Source organism: Ixodes scapularis, unplaced genomic scaffold, assembly GCF_016920785.2.
Source record: "Ixodes scapularis isolate PalLabHiFi unplaced genomic scaffold, ASM1692078v2 PGA_scaffold6__148_contigs__length_123643588, whole genome shotgun sequence".
NCBI classification, from domain to species: domain Eukaryota; kingdom Metazoa; phylum Arthropoda; class Arachnida; order Ixodida; family Ixodidae; genus Ixodes; species Ixodes scapularis.
In genome coordinates this window covers 96477454-96502262 of record NW_024609881.1, presented here as the reverse complement: position 1 = coordinate 96502262, position 24809 = coordinate 96477454, and the positions used below count along the sequence as shown (strand labels likewise).

The 24809-nt window shown below is 43.7% G+C and overlaps 1 protein-coding gene across 1 annotated transcript in view; it reads right to left on the bottom strand.

Moving 5' to 3' along the window:
* Positions 1-6784: 6784 nt before the first annotated feature.
* The window catches only part of LOC8033123 (GPI inositol-deacylase), a 50234-nt gene continuing 32209 nt past the window's right edge, over positions 6785-24809 (bottom strand). Inside the window, exons 14-22 of the mRNA XM_029990037.4 lie at positions 23413-23632; positions 20290-20359; positions 18838-19003; positions 18111-18204; positions 17373-17463; positions 14049-14216; positions 9806-9968; positions 8414-8673; positions 6785-7717 (exon numbers count right to left, since the gene is read on the bottom strand). Coding sequence (XP_029845897.2) covers positions 7552-7717; positions 8414-8673; positions 9806-9968; positions 14049-14216; positions 17373-17463; positions 18111-18204; positions 18838-19003; positions 20290-20359; positions 23413-23632 — 1398 coding nt within the window. The 3' untranslated portion in view covers positions 6785-7551. The remainder of the gene's footprint in view (positions 7718-8413; positions 8674-9805; positions 9969-14048; positions 14217-17372; positions 17464-18110; positions 18205-18837; positions 19004-20289; positions 20360-23412; positions 23633-24809) is intronic.

The window sequence follows — 24809 nt, the reverse complement described above, 5'->3', positions numbered from 1 at the left end:
AAAAAGGATACTCAAAGATGAGCAACTGCTAAAACCTGGAAAATGACACACACTGTGACAGTCAAACTTGCATTCACAACCACATTCACAACCTCGTAGATAAGAGAAAACACCAGAAAGGCGCAAAGCAAACAAGTCCTTGGAGGCTAAATGCATGCACAGTTCATTTGCTAACTTGATGAGGTCATTACAAGAAATGCTGATGACTAACTTAAGTAAATACCTAATATGCGATGACTAAACAAAATGAGAGAAGCTATGAAATCCCTTCATTATGCCAGTAACTGGCATAATGAAGCAACTTACATACAGATAGACGTCCAATCAGATTTCTTTCACATAACTTGATGAGATCGTTCCAAGAAAAGCTACTAAGTAGGTAATAAGCAGTATGAGCAAGGCAATAGAAAGTATGTCTAGGTTTAAAGTATGCTACGGTTGACTTGAGATTGTATGCATTGCAGAAAAAGCAAGCAGTTCAGCATTGCTGTGGCTCAAAGCTGTTAATGATTTAGTTTGAGTGGCACTTGGTGTATGGAACCATAGAGTTCAATGCTACATTGAAAGCAAAACTTCTGCATTCTTGCCATGCATTTTGTAAGCGTGAAGAAGCAGCACTTGGAGGTCACCATTAGTGGTCCCACGTTGGCAATGCATTCACAACCACACAAAGAACTTGTAAAATGCCGCCTAGTAGTACCAGGTTTCCCAGACATTTCATTATGTTAGATGGATGGGCAGGATGCATTTCATTAACAAGATTTAAAAATGTAAAAGTTACTAACATAGAATTGGATTTTGGTGAGGCAACACATGCAAGCAAGGCTGGAAGTGCGAGAATGCAGATAGTGAAACAAAAACTGCGGGCGTGCTTTTGCACTGCCAGCCTTGCTTCTGTTGCACAAGCAGTAACTTAAGACGCTTCACGGTTCTTCCCACGCACTGTCTTTCTTAGCTGACTGATTTTTGATGACGCTCGGCAAGTTTTTGATTGAATCATTTGTTTATTTTCACTAAAGAAAAAGTGAAGTCACAAATCATGTCACCCTGGCCGTATAACTTGCCTGCACATACTGAACTAATGCAGCTTACACAACACTTTTAAAAACTGTAATGCCTAAGAAAACCAGCAGAGCTAGCTACCTGTGACGTAGCAACAACCAATGGCATTCGTCGCAAGTTGCGGTATATAAACGACTCTGCCGGGATTCCCCGACGCAAAAACAATCCATGTACGACGACTCTACCATGTATGACCAGAGTAATGTCGCAAATTTCTTTCTCGGCCTTGGATTCAGACGCTGGTAATTCTTGGTCCTTTATCATCTGAAAAGATTGCTTCCCTAACATTGAGGACCGCTTTGGCCTTGCAATTGCAGAGAGGAATGCAAGTTTATAGATTTAGGTCAAATCTTGTCCTTTCCCCTCGCAGCGATCTCTTTCTGCTCTAGAAACCGAAGAAGCTCTGGCAAAGGTAAAGATTCCTGCTGATGAGGCTCCAAGAAGCCTCAATAGATCCTCTTCGAAATTCAGCGCCATCCGGTGGCTTCGATAACCTCTGCCGTACTGATGGCGGTCGTGAAAACATATTTAATTAAAAACCGTGAGTTTTTCACGTCAAGAATTCTTGCTTTGTTTTGCTTTCAATGGTGTGAGCGAAAGGACAAAGTGCCAACCCATAAATGCCTCGATGAAGTTGCCGACATCAAGGGAGTCCAAAGCCAGCTTTGGACCACGACATGGATCGGACACCAGTCCAAAATAAACGCAGACGCAGAGCTTGTATCTATTTTGTGCGTCGCATTGTACCGGCACCTCAAATGTACAGGCCTCGTATCCCTCACTTAGGAGCTATCTTCGACCTATCGCCGGTTAGCAGAAGGCTGCCATTAGTACGGCATACGTGCCATGCTCTGCCAGGCTAAAATTCAATCTACTGTTGGAAGAGACGACGAGTATGTTCTGCGTAGGAAAGAGTTAGTTTTGTGAAATCCAAGTGCATTGAGCATGTGAGCGTCTGAGGGCATTGCATCAAAAAGCGCGTCTATTTTCGTACCACAAAGCTACATTTCATACTTGGGTAGAGAACTTGCTGAAATACAGTCCTGGACTTTCATACCTAGGAGAAGCATAATGCAGCATGCAATGCCTTCAAGTTCTGGCACCGTAGCTTATGGACTAGTACATGCGGGAATGGCAGGGTATTTGCGAGAAAAAAGATCCGTGTTTCTCTTTCTGCGAAACTAAAATATGCATCGCCGAATCCTCGGTCTTTGCTCAAAGTGCAGTGCCGGCGGTCTGGACCAAATGCCAAAGTTTCGGAATTTACGGTTGTCCAATATAAAATTTGCAGGCAATCTTTGTAAATTTTTCATGATTTTTCGGCCAACAAACCCTTGTTTAGTTTAACGATATCGTTTACTTTTGAAACTGGCACCTGGTCCTGGCCACTGGTGCTATATTTTGGCCGAGACCTGAGTGTTAAGCGACGAGTAGTTTATTTTTGCGATGAGAAAAACACTTCTCTTTTGTCCCAAACAACCGGCGCTTGCGACGCAAGTTCTGACTGAAGCAGCGCACAGACCGGCACACTCTAATTTTGAAACACACTTTTAAAAAATGGACAATGATCGTTCTTCGATGCTTACAAGGTTGACTCCCTGCACCATCTAGAGTAGAATTCGAAATGCCTCGCGGACATCAGACTTGTGATGTGCAACGTTTGTCAATGCAGAAAAAGTGGCCGCGACTGCACTTGTCGCACGAGGCGTTAAAAAGCACAGCATCTGAAAGCATGCGTCGCATGCTTTCAGATTACTGCACAACACAAATGTCGCGACAGAATCCGCTTCCACAGATGTTTCATATAATTTATTGCTCATTTTTTAGGCTTTCATCTGTTTTCTGTGAAACTGCAAGATGGGAAGGGGCACCCTTATGAGGGACATTGAACTCCCAAAAAGCTTATTGTGTCAAGACTGTAGCATATAGGACACATAGCATGTCACAAAATAACTCCCCGTCCCCCAAGAAAAAATTTTTAGTGCAATACTTACGTTGGATTAAAACCAAGTGAAGTCAAGCAACACAAATATTGCACAATTCTTTTTTTTTTTTTAAGAAATATGTTTTTATTTTGGGTGCATGTGCCAGAATAGAAGCACATTTTGGAATTAATCTTCACTCAAAACAAGTCTGACATCAAAATTTCTTGTGATGTCAGACCTCAATAATTTTTTAATTTAGTTTCATACATACTTTTCCAGGCCCTTGCACCAAAGTGGTTCCACTAGATTGTCTACTTTATTATTATTTTTTACTTTTTATTATATGGAATGTGATGATCTCCAAGTAGCGAGGGTGACATGTATGCTTGGGTACCAAACTATATAACGCAAACAGATGTTGCATACAAGTGTTAGAGCTAGAAACGTGTGCAACTTTTGACCAATTAGAAGTACTAAGACGTTTTTAAGATTTCGTTATTGTGAATGTTCCGTTGTTGGATATCTGGGACTACTTTAAACCATTTATTATAAAATGGCTGTCTGGAATTTCAATAAAACAAATTATTGGAGAAACCGAGAAAAGAAAATGGTTCATAGGCGCACAAAACCGGTAACCGAAACCATAAAAATTAGAACCGTATTTAAAAGCTAAACGAAACTGATATCAACAGGAGACGGTAACTGTAACTGAAACATTATATTTTTCGGTCTCGGTCTGCTTTGAGGTAATGAAATGAAACCTCTGAGTTTTTTTTACTTATAAGGGCTGTAGATTGGACCATACATAGATTGCATGCAACGTCATTTGCGGCCATGCCAGGATTTTAAGCGCTGCAAGCATTTGGTTCGCCGCGAAAGTTTCACGCCGCACAAGTTGCGGTTTAAAGAATCCAGTAAGTAGAAATAACCGTTAGTACTAGGGATGCCGCAAACTTTTTTCAAATCAAAGTTTCGATGATCGAATCATGCGGTTCGAAAGATTTCGAATTTTCGAACTTTCCATATTGAGAAATTTGGCGGAAGTCGAATTTTCGAACTTATTACGCTGCAAAATTCGAGGCTTGTCGAACTTGATAGACTAAAAGATTCAATGATTTTCGAACTTTCAAACTTCTTGCACTAAAAAGTTTTAAGCTTTTCGAACTTCCTACGCTAAGAAATTTGATAATTTTCGAACTTTGAAACTTGTTAATTTAAAGAATTCGAAAATTGTCGAACTCTCGATTCCTAAAAAGTCACAAGTTTGACGAACTTCGAACATTTAGGGTAAAAGTTCGAAGTTCGTCGAACTGCAAAAGACCGGCGGGCGGTTTCATTTGGATTCAAGCAGCGAGGTACATTCATATTTTTTTTTTTTTTCTCAATTTTACATGGGGCGTCGCATTCCTTGCGAAAGACAATGCCGTTTATTTCAATCACCTGGCATGCTTGGTTTTAGAAAAATAGGCCCCCGAAGGAGCGAGGAAGACGACGAATTTTTGACAATTGTCGTTTGTGCCATATTTGAAACGCGCTATAGCCGAAGCTATTTATGGTAGAGACGTTAAACTTTTTAAGAATTATCTATGTATAGCCTAGGTGAGTGTCGTCTTAAGATATGATTATTGTTGTTCAAGACGAGTTTCAAATAAATATCGAAGCATGTACTTACGGACAATTATGCCCTAAACTCTGTAATTTTTTTCGCCTACATTGTTTGGGGTATTGCATTCAAATTAACACCAGAGACAGTACATATCATTTTCATCTGCAGAATACAAAATAATGTGTTTATTGTTTTTTTTCACATTGAGGAATAAATTAACTCATGGGGGAAGATTTCTAAAATTGTTCAAGTTCAGCACGTCATAAAAAAAAAATATTTTTTTTCTCATTTTACGTTTTTGGGACGTGTTTCTTTTGGCCTGTACACATTTTGGTAGGAGAAACTTGTTTCATAGTTCTGGGCCTCTTAATATGCAAGAATACAACACTTCCGGCGGGTTCTTAATAGTTTTTTCTTCTCCAGCTTTTTATTTTTTCGTTTATTGTTATGTTTATTTATTGATTGTTTTTTACCAATGCCGCAGTTCTTTAGGTCGAAAAGACATAGCTTTGAACTTTCGAGCCACCGAGCATGTGACGAGTAGTTCCTCCTGACAACGAGTTTCTAAAAGCCTGTTCACACATGCAGTGGAGCGCAACAAGCATAGCGCTGACCTCGTGCTAAGCACGTGCTGACGGGAGCGTTCCCCAGCTTTGTATCGCACCGTCAAAACTGTTGCTCATGGCATACGATAAGTACCTGACGGCACGTGAGTAGCGTTACATCAGCGCTTCGCTGCATGTGAGAAGTGGCCTTGATAATGACCATCTACGCCAGGGGTTCTCAAACTTTTTGGCCTCACGGAACCCCAGGAAGCCTCAAAAACTGGCGCCCCCCCCCCCCCTCCCTTCCATATCTGCCAACCGAGAAGCAACAGATGCACAATTGTAGGCAATTTTGCTTGTGTTGCTTCCCATATATCCTCACCATATCAATCGCAATGTCAGTACAAAGTGAGATGAAGGTGCTTTGCACGGTCCTGCGGCGCAGCCTGCGACATGGGGGTGGGGTTGCAATTTGGGTGTTCGCGGAACCCATGAGACCAGCTCGTGGAACCCCTGTGTTCTCCGGAACCCAGTTTGAGAACCCCTGATCTACGCAATCTTTTATGCAGTGAAGAGCGACAGTAGCTATACATATGCAGAAATAATTTCAGATTAAAATAAGCTCGACCATGCCCTCTTTCCCCGTATTGTTTTCTTTAACAATCCGAAATATCTGGGAGGGGGGGGGGAGAGACTGGAGCTCCCCCCCCTTCCCCTCCCCCCTCCTCCCCTCCTCTCCCTCCCCCCCCCCCCCCCCCCCCCCCGTTTTTCCTCTTCCGACGCCACTGGTATGGTAGAACGCTCCTCGACCTCAAGTTGCGTCAGCTTCTCTGCTTTTTACTCGGCGTTTCTTCCGCCCCAGAAAATAAACCTCCAAAGCAATTACAAACAAAAAAATTATCAAGCTGCAGGCGAGCTGGTGTCTGTTGATCATGACGCAAAATCCCAAGATTGGGAATGAAATTCGCAAGAAATAGTGTAAGAAGAAAGAAAAAAAAGGGGACAGGACAACGTCTCAAACTCAGCCGAGTTGAGTTTGGTACGTTGTCCTGAGCTGAGTTTTCAGCTGAGTTGAGTTTGAGACGTTGTCCTGTCCCCTTTTTTTTTGTCTTCTTACACTTTTTCTTTCAAATTTCATTCCCAGTCAGGATTTTGCATCATGTACAAACTATACTTACTATATGCCAGCGTCATTCGGGCGGCGTTCGATCGGATTACTACCAGCGTGCAAAGGGGTAGGGCGGCAGTTTGCCAGATCACTTCAAGGTTTTTCTGAACCTCAACCACCTGCCTGCCCCTGGCCGTTTCGAACTGGGTGAGTATCGTTAAACAGTGCGTTCGTAGGATCACTACTTCGTAATGCACACTAATGACCACCCCGGGCTGGCGGTCACAATTAATGATCTATTCTTTCACGTCACTGCACTGGCAAATATTCCAGCACATCCGGGGCACTCGTCGTGTCATTTAATTGCCCAACCAACTTCGCGCAGTCTAAATATCACACCCAAACTTTTCTAAACCTGATTTTGTGAAAACCAGTGAGGCGTGAAAACGTTATTTGAAACTGAAACTGTGGCGGAACATGAAAACCGGACTTCGAACTTTGCGCACTTGAACTTCAAAAAAATCGAAAACCTTAAAAGTTTTTTTTTTTTTTTTTAATTTAGCTTTAAAAGAGAATCGAAACTTTCAAACTTTGTAAGCTTTATGTAGAAAGAAATTCTAAATCTTCGAATTTATCAAACTTTATGTCTTTAACAATTCGAAACGTTTGAATTTTAGATCCAAAGAAATTCGAATCTCTCAAATTTCAAATTAGGGAAGTTCGAAATTTTCGAATTTATCGAACCTCAAGTAAACAAATATTCAAAATAATCGAACCCGAACTTTTAGAAACCGTGAAAGCTTCGAACTTTTCGAATTCGAAACTCCACGATTTTGGAAAGTTGCAAACTTTTCGAATTCGAACCTCCCTACGGCCGAAAATATCGAAACTTTTCGAAATCGAACATCAGTTTGGTTCGAAAATATTGAAACCTTTCGAATTCGAACCTAGGGTGGTTCGCGGCATCCCTAGTTAGTACCCAGCAATGGCGACACTTGCAAACTATGTATAAGCAGACAATCCCGGAAACCGCTTTAGTGCACCTTTAACAAAAGAGAAAGCTTTTTGGGAGTTTAAGTTTCCTGTGCAAAGCTCTTTGTACCTCTTTGTTCGCCCGACACAAGGAAGCAAATACGCTTTAAGCAGGGGACGCCGTTCTTTCTGTTGCGAGGCACGTCATCGTTGTCAACTTCCCCGCAGCACGCTCCAAGCTGCCCAGAGCGCCGCAGGCTACGTCGACAACGCGGCCGTAAGCGGAGATCAGCCGCAGCAGCTCTGGTCGTCGAACGATGACTCTGTCGGGGGTCAGACAGTCTTGACGCTAGAGTCCCTACCTAGCGCTTGCTGCAGCGCAAGCGCAGCATGGGCGGCCGACGCGGCGTAGGCAATCCTGTAGAGAGTCACTGTGCTGTAGAGCACGGTGAGTATTGCCATGCCGTAAATGCAGCAGTGCGTGGCTTTGTAGTAGAACCTGCACGAGAAGTGAACGTTGGGATGATGCGGTTAAAGGGGAGCTTTGGTGCTACATTGAAAGCACTGCTGCGCCGTTTGGGGCAACAGTCTTGGATAGAATATAAATATTCGTTATCCTGAAGACCAAATGACATTTAAGTGTTGTTTTTTTTCGAATACAGAACTGGCTTCAGTTTCGCTTTGACAGACTCAACTGCACAAATTAAGTCACAATAATATATCTTTTTCACTAAGTCCTTGAAGTTTCATATTTGGTCCGAGATGCTCTACCAACAACACTGAAGGTGCGACGTCGGATCTTGTGACATAATTGCCATACTTCCTATACTCAACTTAACCACACCCTACACTCCCTAGGTTCACCTTAACCATACCCCACGCTCTTTATACCCATCCCGACACTCCTTATACCCATGTTAACCACATTCCATACTCCTTATACTCATGTTAACCACTGCTTATATCCATGTTAACCATACCTTACACTCCTTATACCCATGTTAATCACACCTTACGCTCCTATACTCATGTTAACCAAGTCCCACCCTCCTTAAACTGATGTTAACCACATCCCACACTCATTATACCCACGTTAACCACTCCTTATACCCATCTTAAGGACATATCCCACACTCCTTACACCCATCTTAACCACATCCCACAGGCCCAAGTTAACCACAGGCCAGGAACCGACCTGTGTGTTAATGGAACACCAGCCTGCCAGACGACTCCCGACGCAGCCAAGATGGCTGCAGTGTAGGCGAGGTGTGGGTCGTCCGCTAGCCGCAGGAAGAAGCCCAGGCCCCTCGCCCAGACTAGGAAGGAGGGCATGGCCACTAGCATCACGCAAGCCCACAGCATTAAAATGGTCACGTGCAGCCTCCAGCCCGACGTCGGGCCACTCTTGCCCCTACGGTCTTCCAGCATTCTCTGTTGGCCGCACAACAAGGCCACCTGGGACACAGAACCAAGGTTCTTTAGCCTAACACAGAACTATGGCAAATGCACCTATAATTTTTACCGCATTTAAGTAATAACAACCCACAACAAAAACATGCTCAATTCTTACTTTAGCAATGAATACTGATCTACAATGAAAACATTTGTAATGCTTATAGGAGCAATGTGAAAATTCCGTAATGCTTATGGGAGCAATGTATAATCTCTAGTGAAAACATCTGCAATACTTACAGTAGTTACTTCATAAAACTAAGGGGGTCATCATTCTAGTGTCTTCATGTAAAAATACTCTAGAAAAATCCTAGGGAAGAAACTCATCAGATCGTTACTTCCCCCTCAAATATGCAAGGGCCTCATGGGACATGCACTTGGCTGAAAATGAGGTTGTATTACGTCGGGGTTTATGCCATACTGTGAACAGGCACAAAACAATGATTTTAAACAATGGAAAAAAAAAAGGCCTTTGTCGTGAACGTGATTTAGCGGCATGTTGCTACATACAACAGGTTCACACGCCTGGCACAGGCTCTCTTAGTTACTGCCAACGCCTGCTAGGCAGTGATGCTGGTGCTCACCACTCACTCCTAAAGAAAACATGTTCATATAGCAGATGACAGCAGATGTCGCAATTAGAACAGTTTGAGCTCGCTCCTCTTTTTAATGCACCGCCACACCCTAAGGCTCCTTTACATGCTCGACAGCTTACGAGCGAGCGCGTTAGGACCTCTCCCAATCTTCTATGACAAGAGAAAACACTGGTGCCATCCATTGAGTAACTTGTGATTTCTTGGCTTGAAAAACTTCTGACGACGTTATGAACGACCATTTCTCGTGCAAAACCTTCGCATGACGAATGCAAAGGTTTCTCACGCGAAGGAACTGCAATTAGAACAGCGAAACCTTCTCTCCAGTGAAATGCAGTTCCAAGGCCACGGCGCCGATTTGCCAATGTTTTCTCATTGCAAGATATCACAAGAGGTGACGCACTCGGTCGTAAACAGTTGCAAGTGCATAACCAGCCTTTGCAATCCTCAGCTTGACTTAACAGCACCTTACTCGTTACACATGATTAACCACATGATGCATACTTGCACCACAAATTAGAACCCTCGCCGACATGAGGTACCTTGAATCCGTAGATGAGGTAGCCGAGGACCAAAGAAACGGCGGTGGCAGTCAGGATGGCCACGACAAACAGGACTAACACGACGGACAGGGTGCTCTTCGACCAGGACATATCCTTGGGAGCCGGCAACGGCTTTGTCTGGTACCTGTTGATTGTCTCGACTCTGAAAGGGAAGCAAAAAGTCGCCCCTCTGCCATACTACTGGCGTGGCAAAGACAGCGGTAACGCGGAACGTGATGCGTCAGTGTGGAGAAACTGTGGGTACGCGGGGGGGACCGGATGGCGCGACTTTCTCGGGGCTTGTCGGAGTGCGTTGGCGACCGCCGTTGTCAACTTAAACAATATCATCTGGAAGACAATGGCTGCATGTGACGTAATCGTTAGCGGATTCCCGCCCTGCCCCAAGTGGCAAACGCGCCGAAGATCAACGAGAGAAAGCGGTAGACCATCTCGGCTATGCCGCAATCTAGCGTCGCGCTCGTTGCGAGACGCTTCGAGACATGCTGGCGGCGACGCTGATGCAAACTAGGCAGCGCTGCATGGATCCGCTAGTGATGAAACTCTGGGGAAATGTTGCATGCCTTTTCTTCTAGGTGGTATGGACAAGGCACCCTTTTCCGTCTTTGAAACTCCCAGTGGGTTGGAAGGGGGCATATCGGATGGAGAATATGGTAGTAGTACCATATCTTCCGGCGTACGAGTTGCTTTTTTTTTTTCTTTTGAATTTTCCACCAGTGCGATTTTTACGACGGCGCAACTTATACATATTTATTCTTGTAAGTTAGAGACCTTAATTGCACAAATTTGGCACGAGGGTTATATTTCTTGTTCGATTCGTTGGTGTGAATATTGAAACGCCAATGATGAACGCTGGTGGCATGCAGTCGGCTCCAGACCACATGGCCGCTTTTCCCGGGTGGTTCTCATTTGAACCCGTTCGCATTTCTACCTTCTCGTTTTTACCTTCTCATTTCAACCCAGCGCAAAACAACTTTCGCGTTTCTCCCTTTCTCATTTAAACCGTTCTCAAAACAAACTTTCGGGTTTCGACCCTTCTCAAAACGACTTTTCTTATTTTAACCTTTCTCATTTCAAATTTTCTCAAAACATGCTTTCTGGTTTTGACCATTGTCAGAAAGACTTTTCTCATTTTAACCTCTCTCATTTCGAACCCAAATTAATCCAACATCATGATCTCGCAATCTTTCTGCGGTATTTATGACGAATTCGGGTAATTACCGTATTTACTCGCACAATGAACACACTCGCGTAATGAACGCACCCCCCAAGTCGGCTCTCAAGATTTCGACTTTTTTTTTTTTTTTTCACTCGCGTAATAAACGCACCCCCAACTCGGACGTCAAAATTTTGACCCCCTCCTCCCACGCGCGCGAAATGAACGCACTTTTCTATCCTGGTGCAGCGAGGTCGCGAAGGCATGGGCAGCGAGCGTAGTCGAAAAAAACGCCTTGCAAAAGGCGTTAAAAAAATGCGCAAAGATCCAACGAAAAAAAAATGCGAGAGGAGCTTTTTTTTTTTTTGCACAGCGCAGTCTGGACTTTGGGTTCGCGCGCCGCTGCTCGCAAGCAGGTAAGAAAGAGAAGCGCTCTAAGCGGACGAAACAGCTTGCGAAAGGCGGCAAAAAGAAAGAAAAGAAACCCACGGAACTAAGAACAAACAAAAACAAAGAGAAGCTTTTTCTTTTCTTCTTTTTATTTATTTATTTATTTTTTTTTTTCTTAGGGCAGTTTGGTCGCGCGCCGCGCGCGAAGAGGTAACAAAGAGGAGCGGAGAAGCCCTCTAAGCAAACGAAACAGCTTGCGAAAGGCGGCAAAAAACAACCCACGGAACTGAGAAAAAAAAAAAACAAGAAATAGAGGAGCTGTTTTTCTTCTTTTTTTTTGCACAGCGCAGTTTGGTTATGGAGGGTCGTGCGTCGCGCGCAAGGAGATAAGAAAGCTAAGCGGAGAGCCCTCGCCTAAGCAAACAAAACAGCTTGCGAAAGGCGGCAAAAAAAAAAAAAAGAAAAAAAAAACCCCAAGGAACTAAGAAAAAGAAAACAAAGGATTTTTTTTTTCACAGCTTAGTTTGGTTACGGGGTCGGGTCGCGCGCAGAGAGATAAGAAGTTACTTCGATTTTTCAGGATAAAAGGTCCCTTCATTATGCGAGTAAACGACGCAAAAATTTTACTTCGCGTAATGAACGCCCCCCCCCCCCCCCCCTAACTTTGCATCGATTTTTAGGGAAAAAAAGTGCGTTCATTCTGCGAGTAAATACGGTAATTGCCTTCGAGCCCTCGCCTGTGGCACCGGCGACCAAAAACGCGCCAGCGGCGCATCACGTGACCCTCTCCACCCGAATGCAAAGCACAATGAACTGGCGTTTTTATTTGACTGGGTTGCGAGTGAGCTCTGTTAACTTCTTCGATCATTCTATGGTACCATGAGCACGCTGCATACGCCAACAACATAAATTACGACTCTTTGAGATGTGTGTAAACAGAAGCGGCTTCACAAAAACTTTTCAAAATATTGGCATTACCACAGTCCGTACAGCTGACAGAATATTAAAATATAAATCAATGAAAGGGCAGATGTATAAATCAGTGTGGTTCTGCCCGCACGCGCGTCAAATTTCAATAAACTTCGTTTGGATTGAAATTGTAATGCGTGTTCAAGTTTCAAACTGCATCACTATGCATACTTTTTTTTCAGCGGTGTAATAACTTGCTATTACAGAGTTGTAAAATAAAGTGATGTATGATGCAGCCCGTGTCTCAGAGCAAACATACCTTGCTCAGGCTGGATAAATTCTTCCAAAAATGTTGACCTTCTTCGAAACATAAATTATCTTTCTCTTCGTTGTTTTTGCTATCTTGTCTCGGAGCACAAAAGGGTGCCTGTCTCGATGGCTTCGTTTGCCACTCGAACCCGCTATTTGCCGCCTCAGCAAGCATTGTTCCGTTTAGTTCCCTATCCCGATTCAAATGTGACGATACCGGATACAGTCTGGCAGACAAGCTGCCCGACCTCTTGGGGGAAAACTTCTGCTGGTAAATTGCCGGTACACGCCTGAAAAGTGCAACCAAAAAGCTTGCACCCGCCAGCCTTTAACCACGCGAACGCCCTTGCCGAAGATATGAGAAAACTTTTTTTCAGGAAAAATGACCACCCGAATTGGCCATTACAAGCAATAACACACGACTAGCACAATGATACATCCGCTCCACACGACATCTTAACGACATACAGCGACAGAAGAGAAACGAAGTACCGAATCTGTGCTAGCACTTTTGAAACCACGTCACCATGTGACCACGTAGCTACATCAACAGACTCGGGGTGGCATGCAGGCATAAGGAAAATTGTTTCATGTGCTATGCAAGAGATGGTGCCGCTTCGCTTCATCTTCAACCTTCATCCTTCAACTGTTTTTCCTCCTTTCTATACCTCACTACGGTGTTCAAATGACAATGGGTTGAGATGAGAAAGGGTCGAAACGCGAAGGGCGTTTTGCGAATGGGTGCAGACAAGAAGGGTTCAAATGAGAATGGGTTCAAATGAGACGGGTATAAATAAGAAAGGGTCAAAACGCGAAAGGTTAAAACGAGAAGGGTGTTTTGCGAATGGGTTAAAATAAGAATGGGTTGTTTCGAGATACACCCCTTTTCCCAGCTGTAAGTTAAGTAAGTGAACGCCGCTCGTCTTTCAAAATTTTATTCTGCGACCGCCTTTGCTCCGAGAAAAAAGAACTAACGCGCGTTTCATAGGTTATGGACGTTGAGGAACAATTCTGAGCATAGTAATTACTGAAAGTAAAAAAGTGAAAGCCGTTTACAACTCCCTGTAACGCCGAATTGGAGCGCAGCTCTTGAGGAGGAGGAGGAAAGGGTACTGAGGGGAGGGTAGACCCCTCCTCTTCCTCCTCCCCTCATTCTATTATGTGCTGCGGGGGGTCACCTGACCTCGGGGGAGGGGGTCACGTGACTGGGGGGAAGGGGGGGTCACGTGACCTCGGGAAGGGGGGCCACGTGACTTAGGGGGTCACGTGACCTTGTGGTGACCTTGGGAGGGGTCACATGACCTGGGGGTCACGTGACCTTGGTTACGCCGACAGTGACGCCGCTCAAGCCGGAAACGGGCGCCTAAGAGCTGTGCTCTAAAAAAAATATTATTACGCCGCTTTTTTGAGCAATGAAGCCTCGTTGCTTTGAGCGAGCAACAACGAAGAAGGCGGACATACTTGGTAAGGAGGTGTCCGGACAGGACGACGACGCCGGTGAAGGCTAGCCCGAGGGCGGCGGTGAGTCCGTACGCCGCCGAATAGAGGCCGGTCCTCAGTGCGAGGTTTTCTAGGAAGCCGGACGACCCTGCGTTGTCGGGTTCCGGCCACACCATGCTCACGAGCGGCCTGCGTGGAAGACGTTTGGGTCGTCGGAACAGGGTGCCCATTCTCAATTACGGCTCAATGGCTGGAGTCAAGTGCTAAAATACTGCATATGCACATATATAATAAGAATTTTTATGTAAAACCGCAGGTTAAGATTTTCTTCCCACGAAGATTGGGTTTTTCCTTGTATATTTATTTATTTATTTATTGTACATACCCTCAAGCGCCGAAGCATTGTAGAGGGGAGGGGCAAAGCAAACAAAAATAAAACAAACTGACAAGACAAAAAAAAAAAACAATTGGCAAGAAATTAAAATATCAAAAACACACTGCCATAGGCAAAAGCAGTAAGCAATATCTGTTACGGACAAAATAACAAAATAAAATGATTCATGTTGGCTCACCAAACAGAAATGTAGACAAAGATTGGCGAAAAAGAAAATAATCAGGTATAGTTGCAATATCTGCTGGAAGGTGGTTCCAGTTGTCGGATGTATGCAAGATAAATGAATAAAAAAAAGTGTTTGTTTGGCAACGTGCTAATCCAACTTTATTTGGATGCTCCAGACGGGAAGAGTAATAGTCAGGCAATGTAAAGAATTGGTCTCGCAGTGACTGATGATGATACACTTTTTGAAACAAGCAAAGTCGAAAAAACTTCCTGCGCAATGACAAAGAGGGTAACAACAAACTGGACTTTATTGAGGATATGCTGGCTGTTCGATTACAATTAGACAGAATGAAACGAACGGCGTTATTTTGAACTAGTTCGAGAGCTTTATGCAGAAAGGCGTGGTTAGGATCCCAAATAGAGGCTGCGTATTCCAATTTTGACCGTACAGGAGTGTTATAAAGAAGAAGTTTTAAGTTAACTGGGCCGTTCTGAAGTTTCGTCGTAGGTATCCTAACATGCGGTTGGCGATTATTATATCAATATGATGCTTCGAGGTTAATGTCGACGATATAGTAACAGCCAGATAACGGTATGAGTTTACAGATTCAACTTGAATGTCGGTTAGTGTATATTCTGAAGGGCGTGCGCCTTGCCGGGAAACGCGCATTAGTTTGCATTTGTTAGGGTTTAGTTCCATACGCCATTTTTTGCACCAAAGAGTAATATTATTTAAATCAGATTGCAAAATGCGTACATCATCATCATCATGAACTTCCCGATGAATTACACAGTCATCTGCGTATAAATGCATGGAGGAAGAAACACAACTTGGTAAATCATTAATGTATATTAGAAAAAGAAGCGGGCCTTAAACTGAACCTTGGGGAAGGCCCGATACAACATCAGTCAGGGATGAATTAATGCCATTTAGAGTTACATATTGTGAGCGGTTGGTAAGGCCCGCTTCAGACGGAGCAATTTCACCCAGCAACTTGGTGTCGCAACTCCAGCAACACCGGCCGCCCGCACGCAACGCAGCAACCGAATTGCTACGACTTGCCATCATCATCATGAAATTTGATTTTTCTTACACTATTTAGACGCACAGCTACGCACTAAGAACATATATTTATATCTTTGAATGGTGTTGAGAATACTAACTCATCTTTCCGAAAAGGTTTATTTCCAAAAACGATCAATTTCAAGCCAGAACCAAGTTTATAGCTGTCATCATCACCACCACAGGGGTGTCACGTGAAAATATTGCGTCCCTGATTGGCTGCAGCCGTTTCAAACGTCTTCGAATTGCTCCGAGTTGCTCGCTCGTTCGAGCCGGACCTGATCTCAGCAATTCGTGTCGACCTAGGGAAAGCTAGGGAACAACCCGCCAGCAACCTCAAAATTGTTGGAAAAGTTGCCCCGTCTGAAGCGGGCCTAAGAGAGCATTCCAGCCAGGTTAACAAGTTAGGATCTAGGTTTAATGAAGAAAGTTTAAGCATTAGTAACTTATGATTAACCTTGTCAAATGCTTTAGAAAAATCGAGAAAAATACAGTCAGTTTGATGGTTTTTGTCCAGTATAGCATGCAAACAATGGGTGAAATGAAGCAGATGCGTTTCACAAGAAAATGAGGACTACCTTGATTTGGACGCCTTTCGGTATTCCCCCATCACAATAAAACTGTCTTGGGGGCTTAATCGGCATTCTTCGAATACACGGGATCTTACTTGTAGCTCAACGACTCGAGTCAAGTAGTAATATATTCGCAATTGTCGTTCAAAAATGTGTTGTGCCGCCGTGTTCGACAATGTCGTTAGAAGGCGATTCACTAACCCACTGGTTCTCATCTGTCGACGTTTCGGGTACCCCTTCTAGATTGGCACAAGCGACGGAGAACCCCATCCATTGGGGGAGGGGGATACTGGACAATTGCAATGATGAGAGGGTAAACCTAGATGCATGCAGACCAACTTTGAAGCTCTGGAACGGAGAATAATGAACCCCACTCACTCGGTGCACCGAGTTGTGTCTATTTGAAATTTCTGGGTCAGCCAGCATCAATTAAGAAAAGTTTTATTGCTTGGCTTGACTGAGATTATGCCGAATTTCGATTTAATGACTCGAGTCAAATGCTCCCGTCTTCAAATCGACATTCGAAACTGTGTTGCGTCGTTTTGTCCGACGGGGTGGTGAGAACAAGACTTACTAACCGACTTTCAATTCAATGGTTCGAGTTGAATACCCCCAGATTTCAATCGACATTCAAAAGTCCCTGTTGTGTTGTCTCTATGGAACTAACGGGAATGTAATAACAATGCTGCCCATACAAAAACGACAAGTCTTTTTTAAATTTCTTTTATTGAAAGTTAGAACAAAAATGTTTAGCAGCCAAATGTAAGCTCACGCCAAGTCCTTCCGATGAGGCTACTTTTAACAGCTTAAGCCAAACAAAGTAAACGTCATCATTACACAACATTTATTAATAAACTTTTGACCTGGAAGTTTCACCCAAATACTACTCTCATGTTCAGAAGGGCCAGAATGACATTCACTAACCAGCTTCCGACTCCAAGGTTTGACACTAATGTTCCCAAACTCAAAACTGTTGTCAGTGCAACGTTTACATATGACCTTTCACCTCAAAAAGCTTGGAAGTCCGACATGAACGGCAGTTTCTTGGCACTTCCGCTTTCGCATGCGACCTAAGGTCGAGAACAAGCCGAGTCGCGGACCTTTCGCCGACCGCTCATCACAAGGCCATCGGGCAATGTCCCACCGCTCACCAGAGTATGCACTCAAAGAATGCAGGAAGCAGCACGAGAGCCGCGAAGGTGCTTGCCAGGTTGAGAGCTCGGTCAAAGGGCAAGCACAGACCTGGAAAAAAGGTCAGTTGGGGAAAACGTACCACACGGGCAAAAAAAAGAGACGACGCAGACGACATTGTACCCTGGATCAGTACCATATTTTCCAGACCACCAATATTTTAAAGTCGAAATTTAACGTGGTGCCGACTATCCAAAGGTGCTAACTGTACGGACACTGTTGGCGCGAACACGACTTGGGTGCTTTTTGTATTTTACTTCAAAAGGGCACTGGGTGGTGTGGAAATTTACCACTTAGGTTAGTGTCCCGCTAAGCACCTTCCATCACTATAAGTAGTTTTGATGACAGTCCTTCAATACTGAGAAACAAAAACGGCGAAAATCGCCAATGGCTTGTTTACGACAACGGTGTCGCGGAGCATACTTCTTCGAACGGAGTCGTCGGAGCTGCGAGCCAATGCCATTGCGCCTCAGACTGTCTGCGGACCGTCTGAAGATCAGACAATTGGCAGTTGCTCTGCTGTTCCTCCTCGGTAGTAAATGTCGATACGGCCTACATCTTGCAGAGTTAAAGCCCCCACTCATGAAAAAAAGAACACATACGAGCTGACTGTTGTGTAAATTCGGAAAAAAAAGGCTGACACTTGTGGGTTGGAAAATATGGTACTCTTAGGTAATTACTCCAAAGGCAAACCGTACCCGTGTCGGATATGGAACAGAGCTGCACGCTGAGTGCAGCCAGCATCAGGGCTACCAAGTATGCTGGAACCATGGTGATGTATCTCTTCACTGCCTGAAAATAAACGATTCACTTGTGCCTCGCGACTCGTGGATAATGAACGTCATCAACAGGATTGTTAATCGAATGCAGGTATGTAATTTGACAAATGGCGTCCGTAAGTTTACTTTTTTTCACAATGTGACAGCGCACATCAAATTCAGTATCGGAACGGCAGTTTTAGCCTGGGAGTCTGAGCAGGACTCGTTGCATACAGGAGGCATGTGTACAGGCTACAACACTGACACTTTATCCTGAAAGCTACAATAACAAAACTGGAGTCTAGTAAAAGATGTTCTTTTTTTCCCTCCCTTGAAACGTTTGGGAATCGCCGGCGGTTCCCACTTGTTACAACCCGAGTTAGGTTAAAGAACGCCCGTGGCTAAACAGGCCGCCGGGGAAAGTTTGCCTCTGAATGGCGTCCATAAACGACGTGATCCCTATTAAGCAGTTGGCACCACTCTGACCTTAGGCCCTCTATTGAGCGTCTCTGTGGTGGCGGTGCCACCTAACACAAGAGAGTGGATCCTTCGGTGCTTTTGAGACCCCTGGCAACCCCGCCGGGCATTGCAATGTGATCGAAACAGTTTGTGAATTAAATTCAATTAAACTCGATCCAATTGATGGAGAAAAGGAGGTGTGGCTCACCTGTCCCAACGCCCTCTGGAAGGAGAATTGTGCCGTCATGACGTAGTTACATTCGGGATCCAGGTAGAGATGAAGTTGGACGCACGGAAACCGTCGAGAGTCCTCCTCGCTCAACGGATTCTGGATCTTGAGAGGCATTTCCGTCTGTGCTCGGCTCGACTTGGACCTGCAGGCGGCGTGCGGTTTTTGAAATCTGTCGGATCGTACCGCTGGCCATATTAGTATTTGCGTTAGGCACACACGCACTCAAACGGGGCGATCGGTAGCCGAGCGAGCTAACGCACCGTAGCTCTGGGTTGAAACACGTGGAGAGAAAGTTCGCGTTGCAGAACCCAGGGTTCCTGCTCTCGACCACAACCCCTGCCCGGTTCGATATACATTAGCATCTTATTGGCGTGCGGTTGTGTATCTTTACCGTGTGACACGCATTAAAGACCCCAGGCTAGCAGTCATACTGCACTGGCTAAATTTCTCGTCTACAGGGGGGACAACACAATTATGTGCTTAGACACACGCACAAGGATGCAGACACAAAGACAATGGTTTTGACTAGGAATGCTGCAAAGTTCTGCCAAATTCCGAGGTTGGACCAATTCGCTGAACCTTCAAACTTTTGGCAAAATTCGACCAAGTTCGACTTCTAAGCTGTGTTGCCTGCTGCCTACATAAATAATAAGAAAGAAACATTATAGAGCATTTTAAAATTAAGAATACGATTACCAATGTTTGCCAATGTTTGTTACCGTCATCCGCAAGGTGGCGTCGGCACATTCTCAATCACCGAACCAGTCAAACTTTGCGTTCAAGGTTTGAAAATCTGGTGGAACTTGAATTTCTACATGTTTGCATTGTCTCTAGATGTCACAACTGGACATTGTGATGGCGAAGGAGACTGCTAAAGCAATATTTGAAGTGCTTAGTAAATTCTGCGCGCTCCTGTGACGCCAGGCAACGCTAGAATTTAAAGATTTTTTTTTAAAATTTGGTTAGTCTTGGCTAGGTTTTTACAGGCCCAATCATGCTGGCTTATGGCAAGCCATTGCTAGCGGCCGCCTTTATAAAGGGGCTGCCACCAAATCTAATCCAAAATATTCCAAGGAGTAGCTCTTTTTATTTCAAGTAAGCCTAGCTTCACCCTGTATCGCTGTACCACTAAACTTTCGGAGCTTATTAAATGCAGCAATGTAGTACCTGGCATTCGAGCAGCGGAGACGAGCACACTGTCCTGGCACCTAGAAAATGAGGAGAGACTCCCACAGTATCTGTCGGCTCACTCCCAGCTTATGAAACCTTCGTCTCATCAGATGGCACGACAATGGCGTAAAGGGATCTAGCCGTAGAGCTCCAAAACGTTGTCCGAAAAGCGCCGGCCTTCAAAACCAACGACCGCCTTCGCCACTCATCTCCGACACCCACAGACAAGTACAGATGGAGAAAAAAAAGACGACGTACTGCGGATACTTGATGCTGAAAAACCGATCCTCCTGGCTCCAAGGCACGACAAAGCGTACGATCCCCTCGCCTGCACAAAGGTGGTAAGTAAGAGGCACAACGTACAAGGATGTACTAATGACGTAGTTACGTAACAAATCACGGAGACAGAGAAATGCGGCAGCACAGTTATTGCTCCGAGGCAAAGCGCCAGTCTATGGATCCCCAGGTAGCGGGTTCGAATCCCGGCCGAGGTGCCCGCAGTCTGACGGAGGTTTGTTGCGGAGATTTCGGTCGCACGTCGAAACATCCCCAGGTGGTCAAAATTCATCCTCGGTCTTCCGTTGGGCATGCCAGATGCACTTCATTGGTTCGGCATGTAAGACCTCCAAATTCGACTTTCTCATTTTTGATTGGTTATTGCTGCCACACTTAATGCGTTCAGAAACCGCATATCCGTGTTGCACTCATTTAAACGAGCCAACAATCAAACGTGAGAAGCTAGGGCAATGAGAAATGGAATAACGTATTTGTGTCCCTTGTTTCAGGGTAAATGTAACATTGATATTTAAAAAAAAAATCTCTTCGTCCATAAAATGGTTTAGGATCAATTACACCAGATTAATCGAGCAATACAGATCTAAGCACAATGTTTTCAAAAGCTAATACTCGGAGAATAAAAGACTGCAATTCACTCTAAATTGATATACTAGTAATGCTTTCTTGCACTATAAACTGTACTGCTGCACTCAATGACATATTTTCAGACACTGCTTTTTATGTGTTCATGTTTTTTTCTTGTTGCATTTTTAACTCTGTATTTCTCTTTTGCAATGGCTTTCCGTGAGGAGTTGCAGCATCATAAAATAAATAGATGCCGTATTCTGCGAACCAGTCCATGAATTATACATGTTTAAAAGTTAAAATTCTATGCCGTGCAGACTACTAGGTGCAGACACCTAAAAAATGATTTTTTTTTTATCATTAATTACGACGAGATGGGACAAATTTTGTAAATAACAAAGTACATTAATGTTGATTTTCATTTGATACAAGCTTTTTTATCAGCTTATAAAACTAGCATTTTCAAGGCGTGCAGCATACGAGAATTTTTATGTGCAAACTGGGCACCAGATGCGGAAAATGCACCGGGTTCAAACTATCTAAGAAAAACCTTTTTTTTTTTTTGGTACCAACCTGTTTTACTGTATTACCAGATTTTCCGGACTATTGTCTCTGAATGCACTGTATGTTCTGGACAGCAGTCCAGAAAATATGGTATGGTAATACTAATACATTTACCATATCTTCCAGAAAATAAAGTATTTTAATGCAATACAGTTTCTGGTTCAGTTCATATTTTCTGGAAAGTATGGTAATACAATAATACAGTGTGATACTGCACATTTACTGTACGGTAATACAGTAATAAATTTACAGTATTTTTCGGAAAATATGGTAATACAGCACAATACAGTGCGGCATTTTCTATACTGTATCGCGCTAAAATACAGTAATATATATACAATATTTTCCGGACAATATGGTAGTAATACAGTGTGATACAGTGCAACATTTACCATACTTTTAACATACCGTAATACATTATACATTTTCCCAAATGTTGCAGTTGCTACTCGGAGGAGCCTCTGATAAGTTCATGGGCATGACCCCAAAGGCCCGTACACACACTTGTGTTTGCTTAGGACCGAGCTCTCACTATCTCTTGTGACAAGGGACACATACTGGCGCCATTTATGAGGTGTCCCCTCAAACTGCATTTCACTAGAGTGAAGGTTTTGCATTATTCACAAGATCAAACGTACACGCTATCTAGCAGAAATGGTTGTTTATAACGCCATCAAAAGTTTTATGAGCTAAAAAGAAAATGATGTGCGATAAAAAAAAAGGGGGGGGGTAATCTACGAAACTGACAGTCTTCTACGGCTACCCAAGAGACGGCGCCAGCGTCTTCTCTCGTTGTAAGAGATCTTAAGAGGTTTAAAGGAACACCGTCATAAGCAGTTGCAAGTGCGTGAACCAGCATTAAGATCTTGAAAAACGAAAATTGCAAAAAAAGCTAGCTTTAAAAACTTTTTTTCTCTCGATTTATAAGTCACAAACAACATATTTTCTAATACTTCACTTGGAAAGTGCACGTTTATATAGTTACATCGATTCAAAGTTTCACAGCGTTTGCAAGCACGTTAAAAAAAACACTTTCTCGTTTTCTCGGAATTCACATTTCTTCTGGCAACACAAAGTTTTGCTCGCGGTATTTTTGAACCTAGAACTTGGACCTGAATACATTTTTTCGGGGTTAAATACCTCACAAATTGGAATGTTCAACAAAACTACTATTTCCGCAGAAATGTTAACTAGAAAATTTTATAATTCGCAAAGACTTTAATGACTCATTTCTAATTATCAGCACAACAATTTCAACTTATGATAACTTTTTTTAGAATGAAGCTAAAATTATAAGAATGGTTTTCGTTGCACTCCCTACTGTTTGTAGAACACACCAATATACTTTGCGCCATGCTTTATGACGGCGGAATCGTAAAAAAAGTTAGGGCAGGAATATTTGTGACAAAGTCGAGACTTTCAATAGACTGGAAAGCAACAAGCTTGTTAGTCCTTGGCACCAAAAATTTCAGTAGATGTGAGAATATAGCATAGACGATTGCAAGCAAGGCCAACGGCTGCCCCCATGACCCTGCTCGTGCGGACAGGCACGTGCAATTTCGAGCTTGCCAAAGCTACGTTCACGAGCAAGCTGCACGCACTTGCACTCATAGGGAACCATGCTTGCAAATGTCTATGTGCAGCGCGAGTTTGTCTGCTTCTTGCACAGGTGCTGCGATGATACCAGAACACCAAACTCTAGTTGGCCGATTGAAAAAAAAAAGTGGGTAGACCTCAAGGCATCTATAGCATTGAGGCCTATCCACTATCCTTTCAATCGAAGCTAATCAGAGCTCGGCATCGCTCCGACGTCACCGCAACTCTTGCTCAAGAAGCAGACGACTTGCTCTCCGCATAGATTAGGTGAGAAATCTCGAAAAAATCTTCGAGACCAAAGTCCCCCCTCGAGAGGAAAAGCGAGAGGACCAAGACGTCGTGCAATCCGATCGGGCTCACCCTTCGTGCCGGCACGGCAGACCTTGGAAGCGAGAGTCACGTCGTACGCCTGCCAGAGATGCCTGAACCCTGAGAGCGTCAGGTTGTAGAAGGCCGCCCCTTCCGTCAGGGGGACGTTGAGGAGGGTCGGGGGCGGCCCGAAAAAGGAGGACAGCGCGGAGGGCACCTCCAGCCGTCTGGTCCGCAGGGACCTCTTGTAGCGCTCGCCCACCACGACGACCTGGAGTGGGCCGAGGGGAGACCCTGGTCTTGACTGTTTTTCTGTCGTTTCCGATCTAGTCAATATTAAACTTTCCACATCTACCGTTCAGTTCTTGGGCTAAGCACGAACGTAAAATTGTTGTTTTTTTAATGTATCATAGTTTACAGGAAAATCAAGACTTTATCACAAATGTTGCTGCCCAACTTTTTTTTAAATTGGCCCTATTGAAAAACATGGCACAAAGTATGTCAGCATGTTCTAGAAACGGCAGTGAGTGCAACAAAACTATCGTTGTAATTTTACTATAATTTTATAAAGAAGTTATTACGAATTGAATTTTCTTTTTCTGATTATTAGAAATGAGCCTAAAGCCTTTGCAAATGATAAAATTTTGTTGCTAACATTTTTTCAAAAATAGTAGTCCTGTGGCACTCTAATTTATGAGGTATTAAATCCTGAAAAAAAAGTATTCAGGTCAAAGTTCTAGATCAAAAGATAGTGAGAAAACCTGCGTTGTGGCAAAAAAAATTAATTCTGAGAAAACAAGAAAATCTTTTAAAAACATGCTACGAACAGCCTGGATATAAAGCTTTGAATCGATGTAAATAAATGTGCACTTTCTGAGCGTAGCACTTACAATACATGTTGTTTGTGACTTATAAATAAAAAAGAAAAGAAACCTAAAAAAAAATTGTGTTTCGGGATTAAAAAATAAGGGGGACTAACTTTTGCGGTCCAATCAAGAAAAGTTGAAGAAATGCTATTTTTTGATTGTGCGTCCCTGCCAAATATGTTGTTGCGGTAAGGAGCAATGAAGCAAAAATGAATGTACTTCCCAGTTGGCAGTGTTTGCTTATATCCCACTATAGCTTAAAAGGAAAACAGCAAATCACATAAAAAATAGTGGGGCGATTTTTGGGATTTTACGGCGGATACCTTTGCTCCTTTTAGAGTTATTATTTATTCGCCGCATAGACTACCACACAGAAAGCCATTAGCCGTTTATGGACACGTGAAAATAAAGATTATTGAATTATTGTTTAAGGGGCCTGTAGGCCCCTGCGTCTCTTTAAAGTGTCGGCGCTGAAGCCGGGAAGCGCACCTCAGGTGTAAACGGACCCCTTTCAAAACTTTGTCGAGCAACACTGACGGTCGCCATTTCTTCGATACACAAAGATTTTTGGTGTGGAAGAAC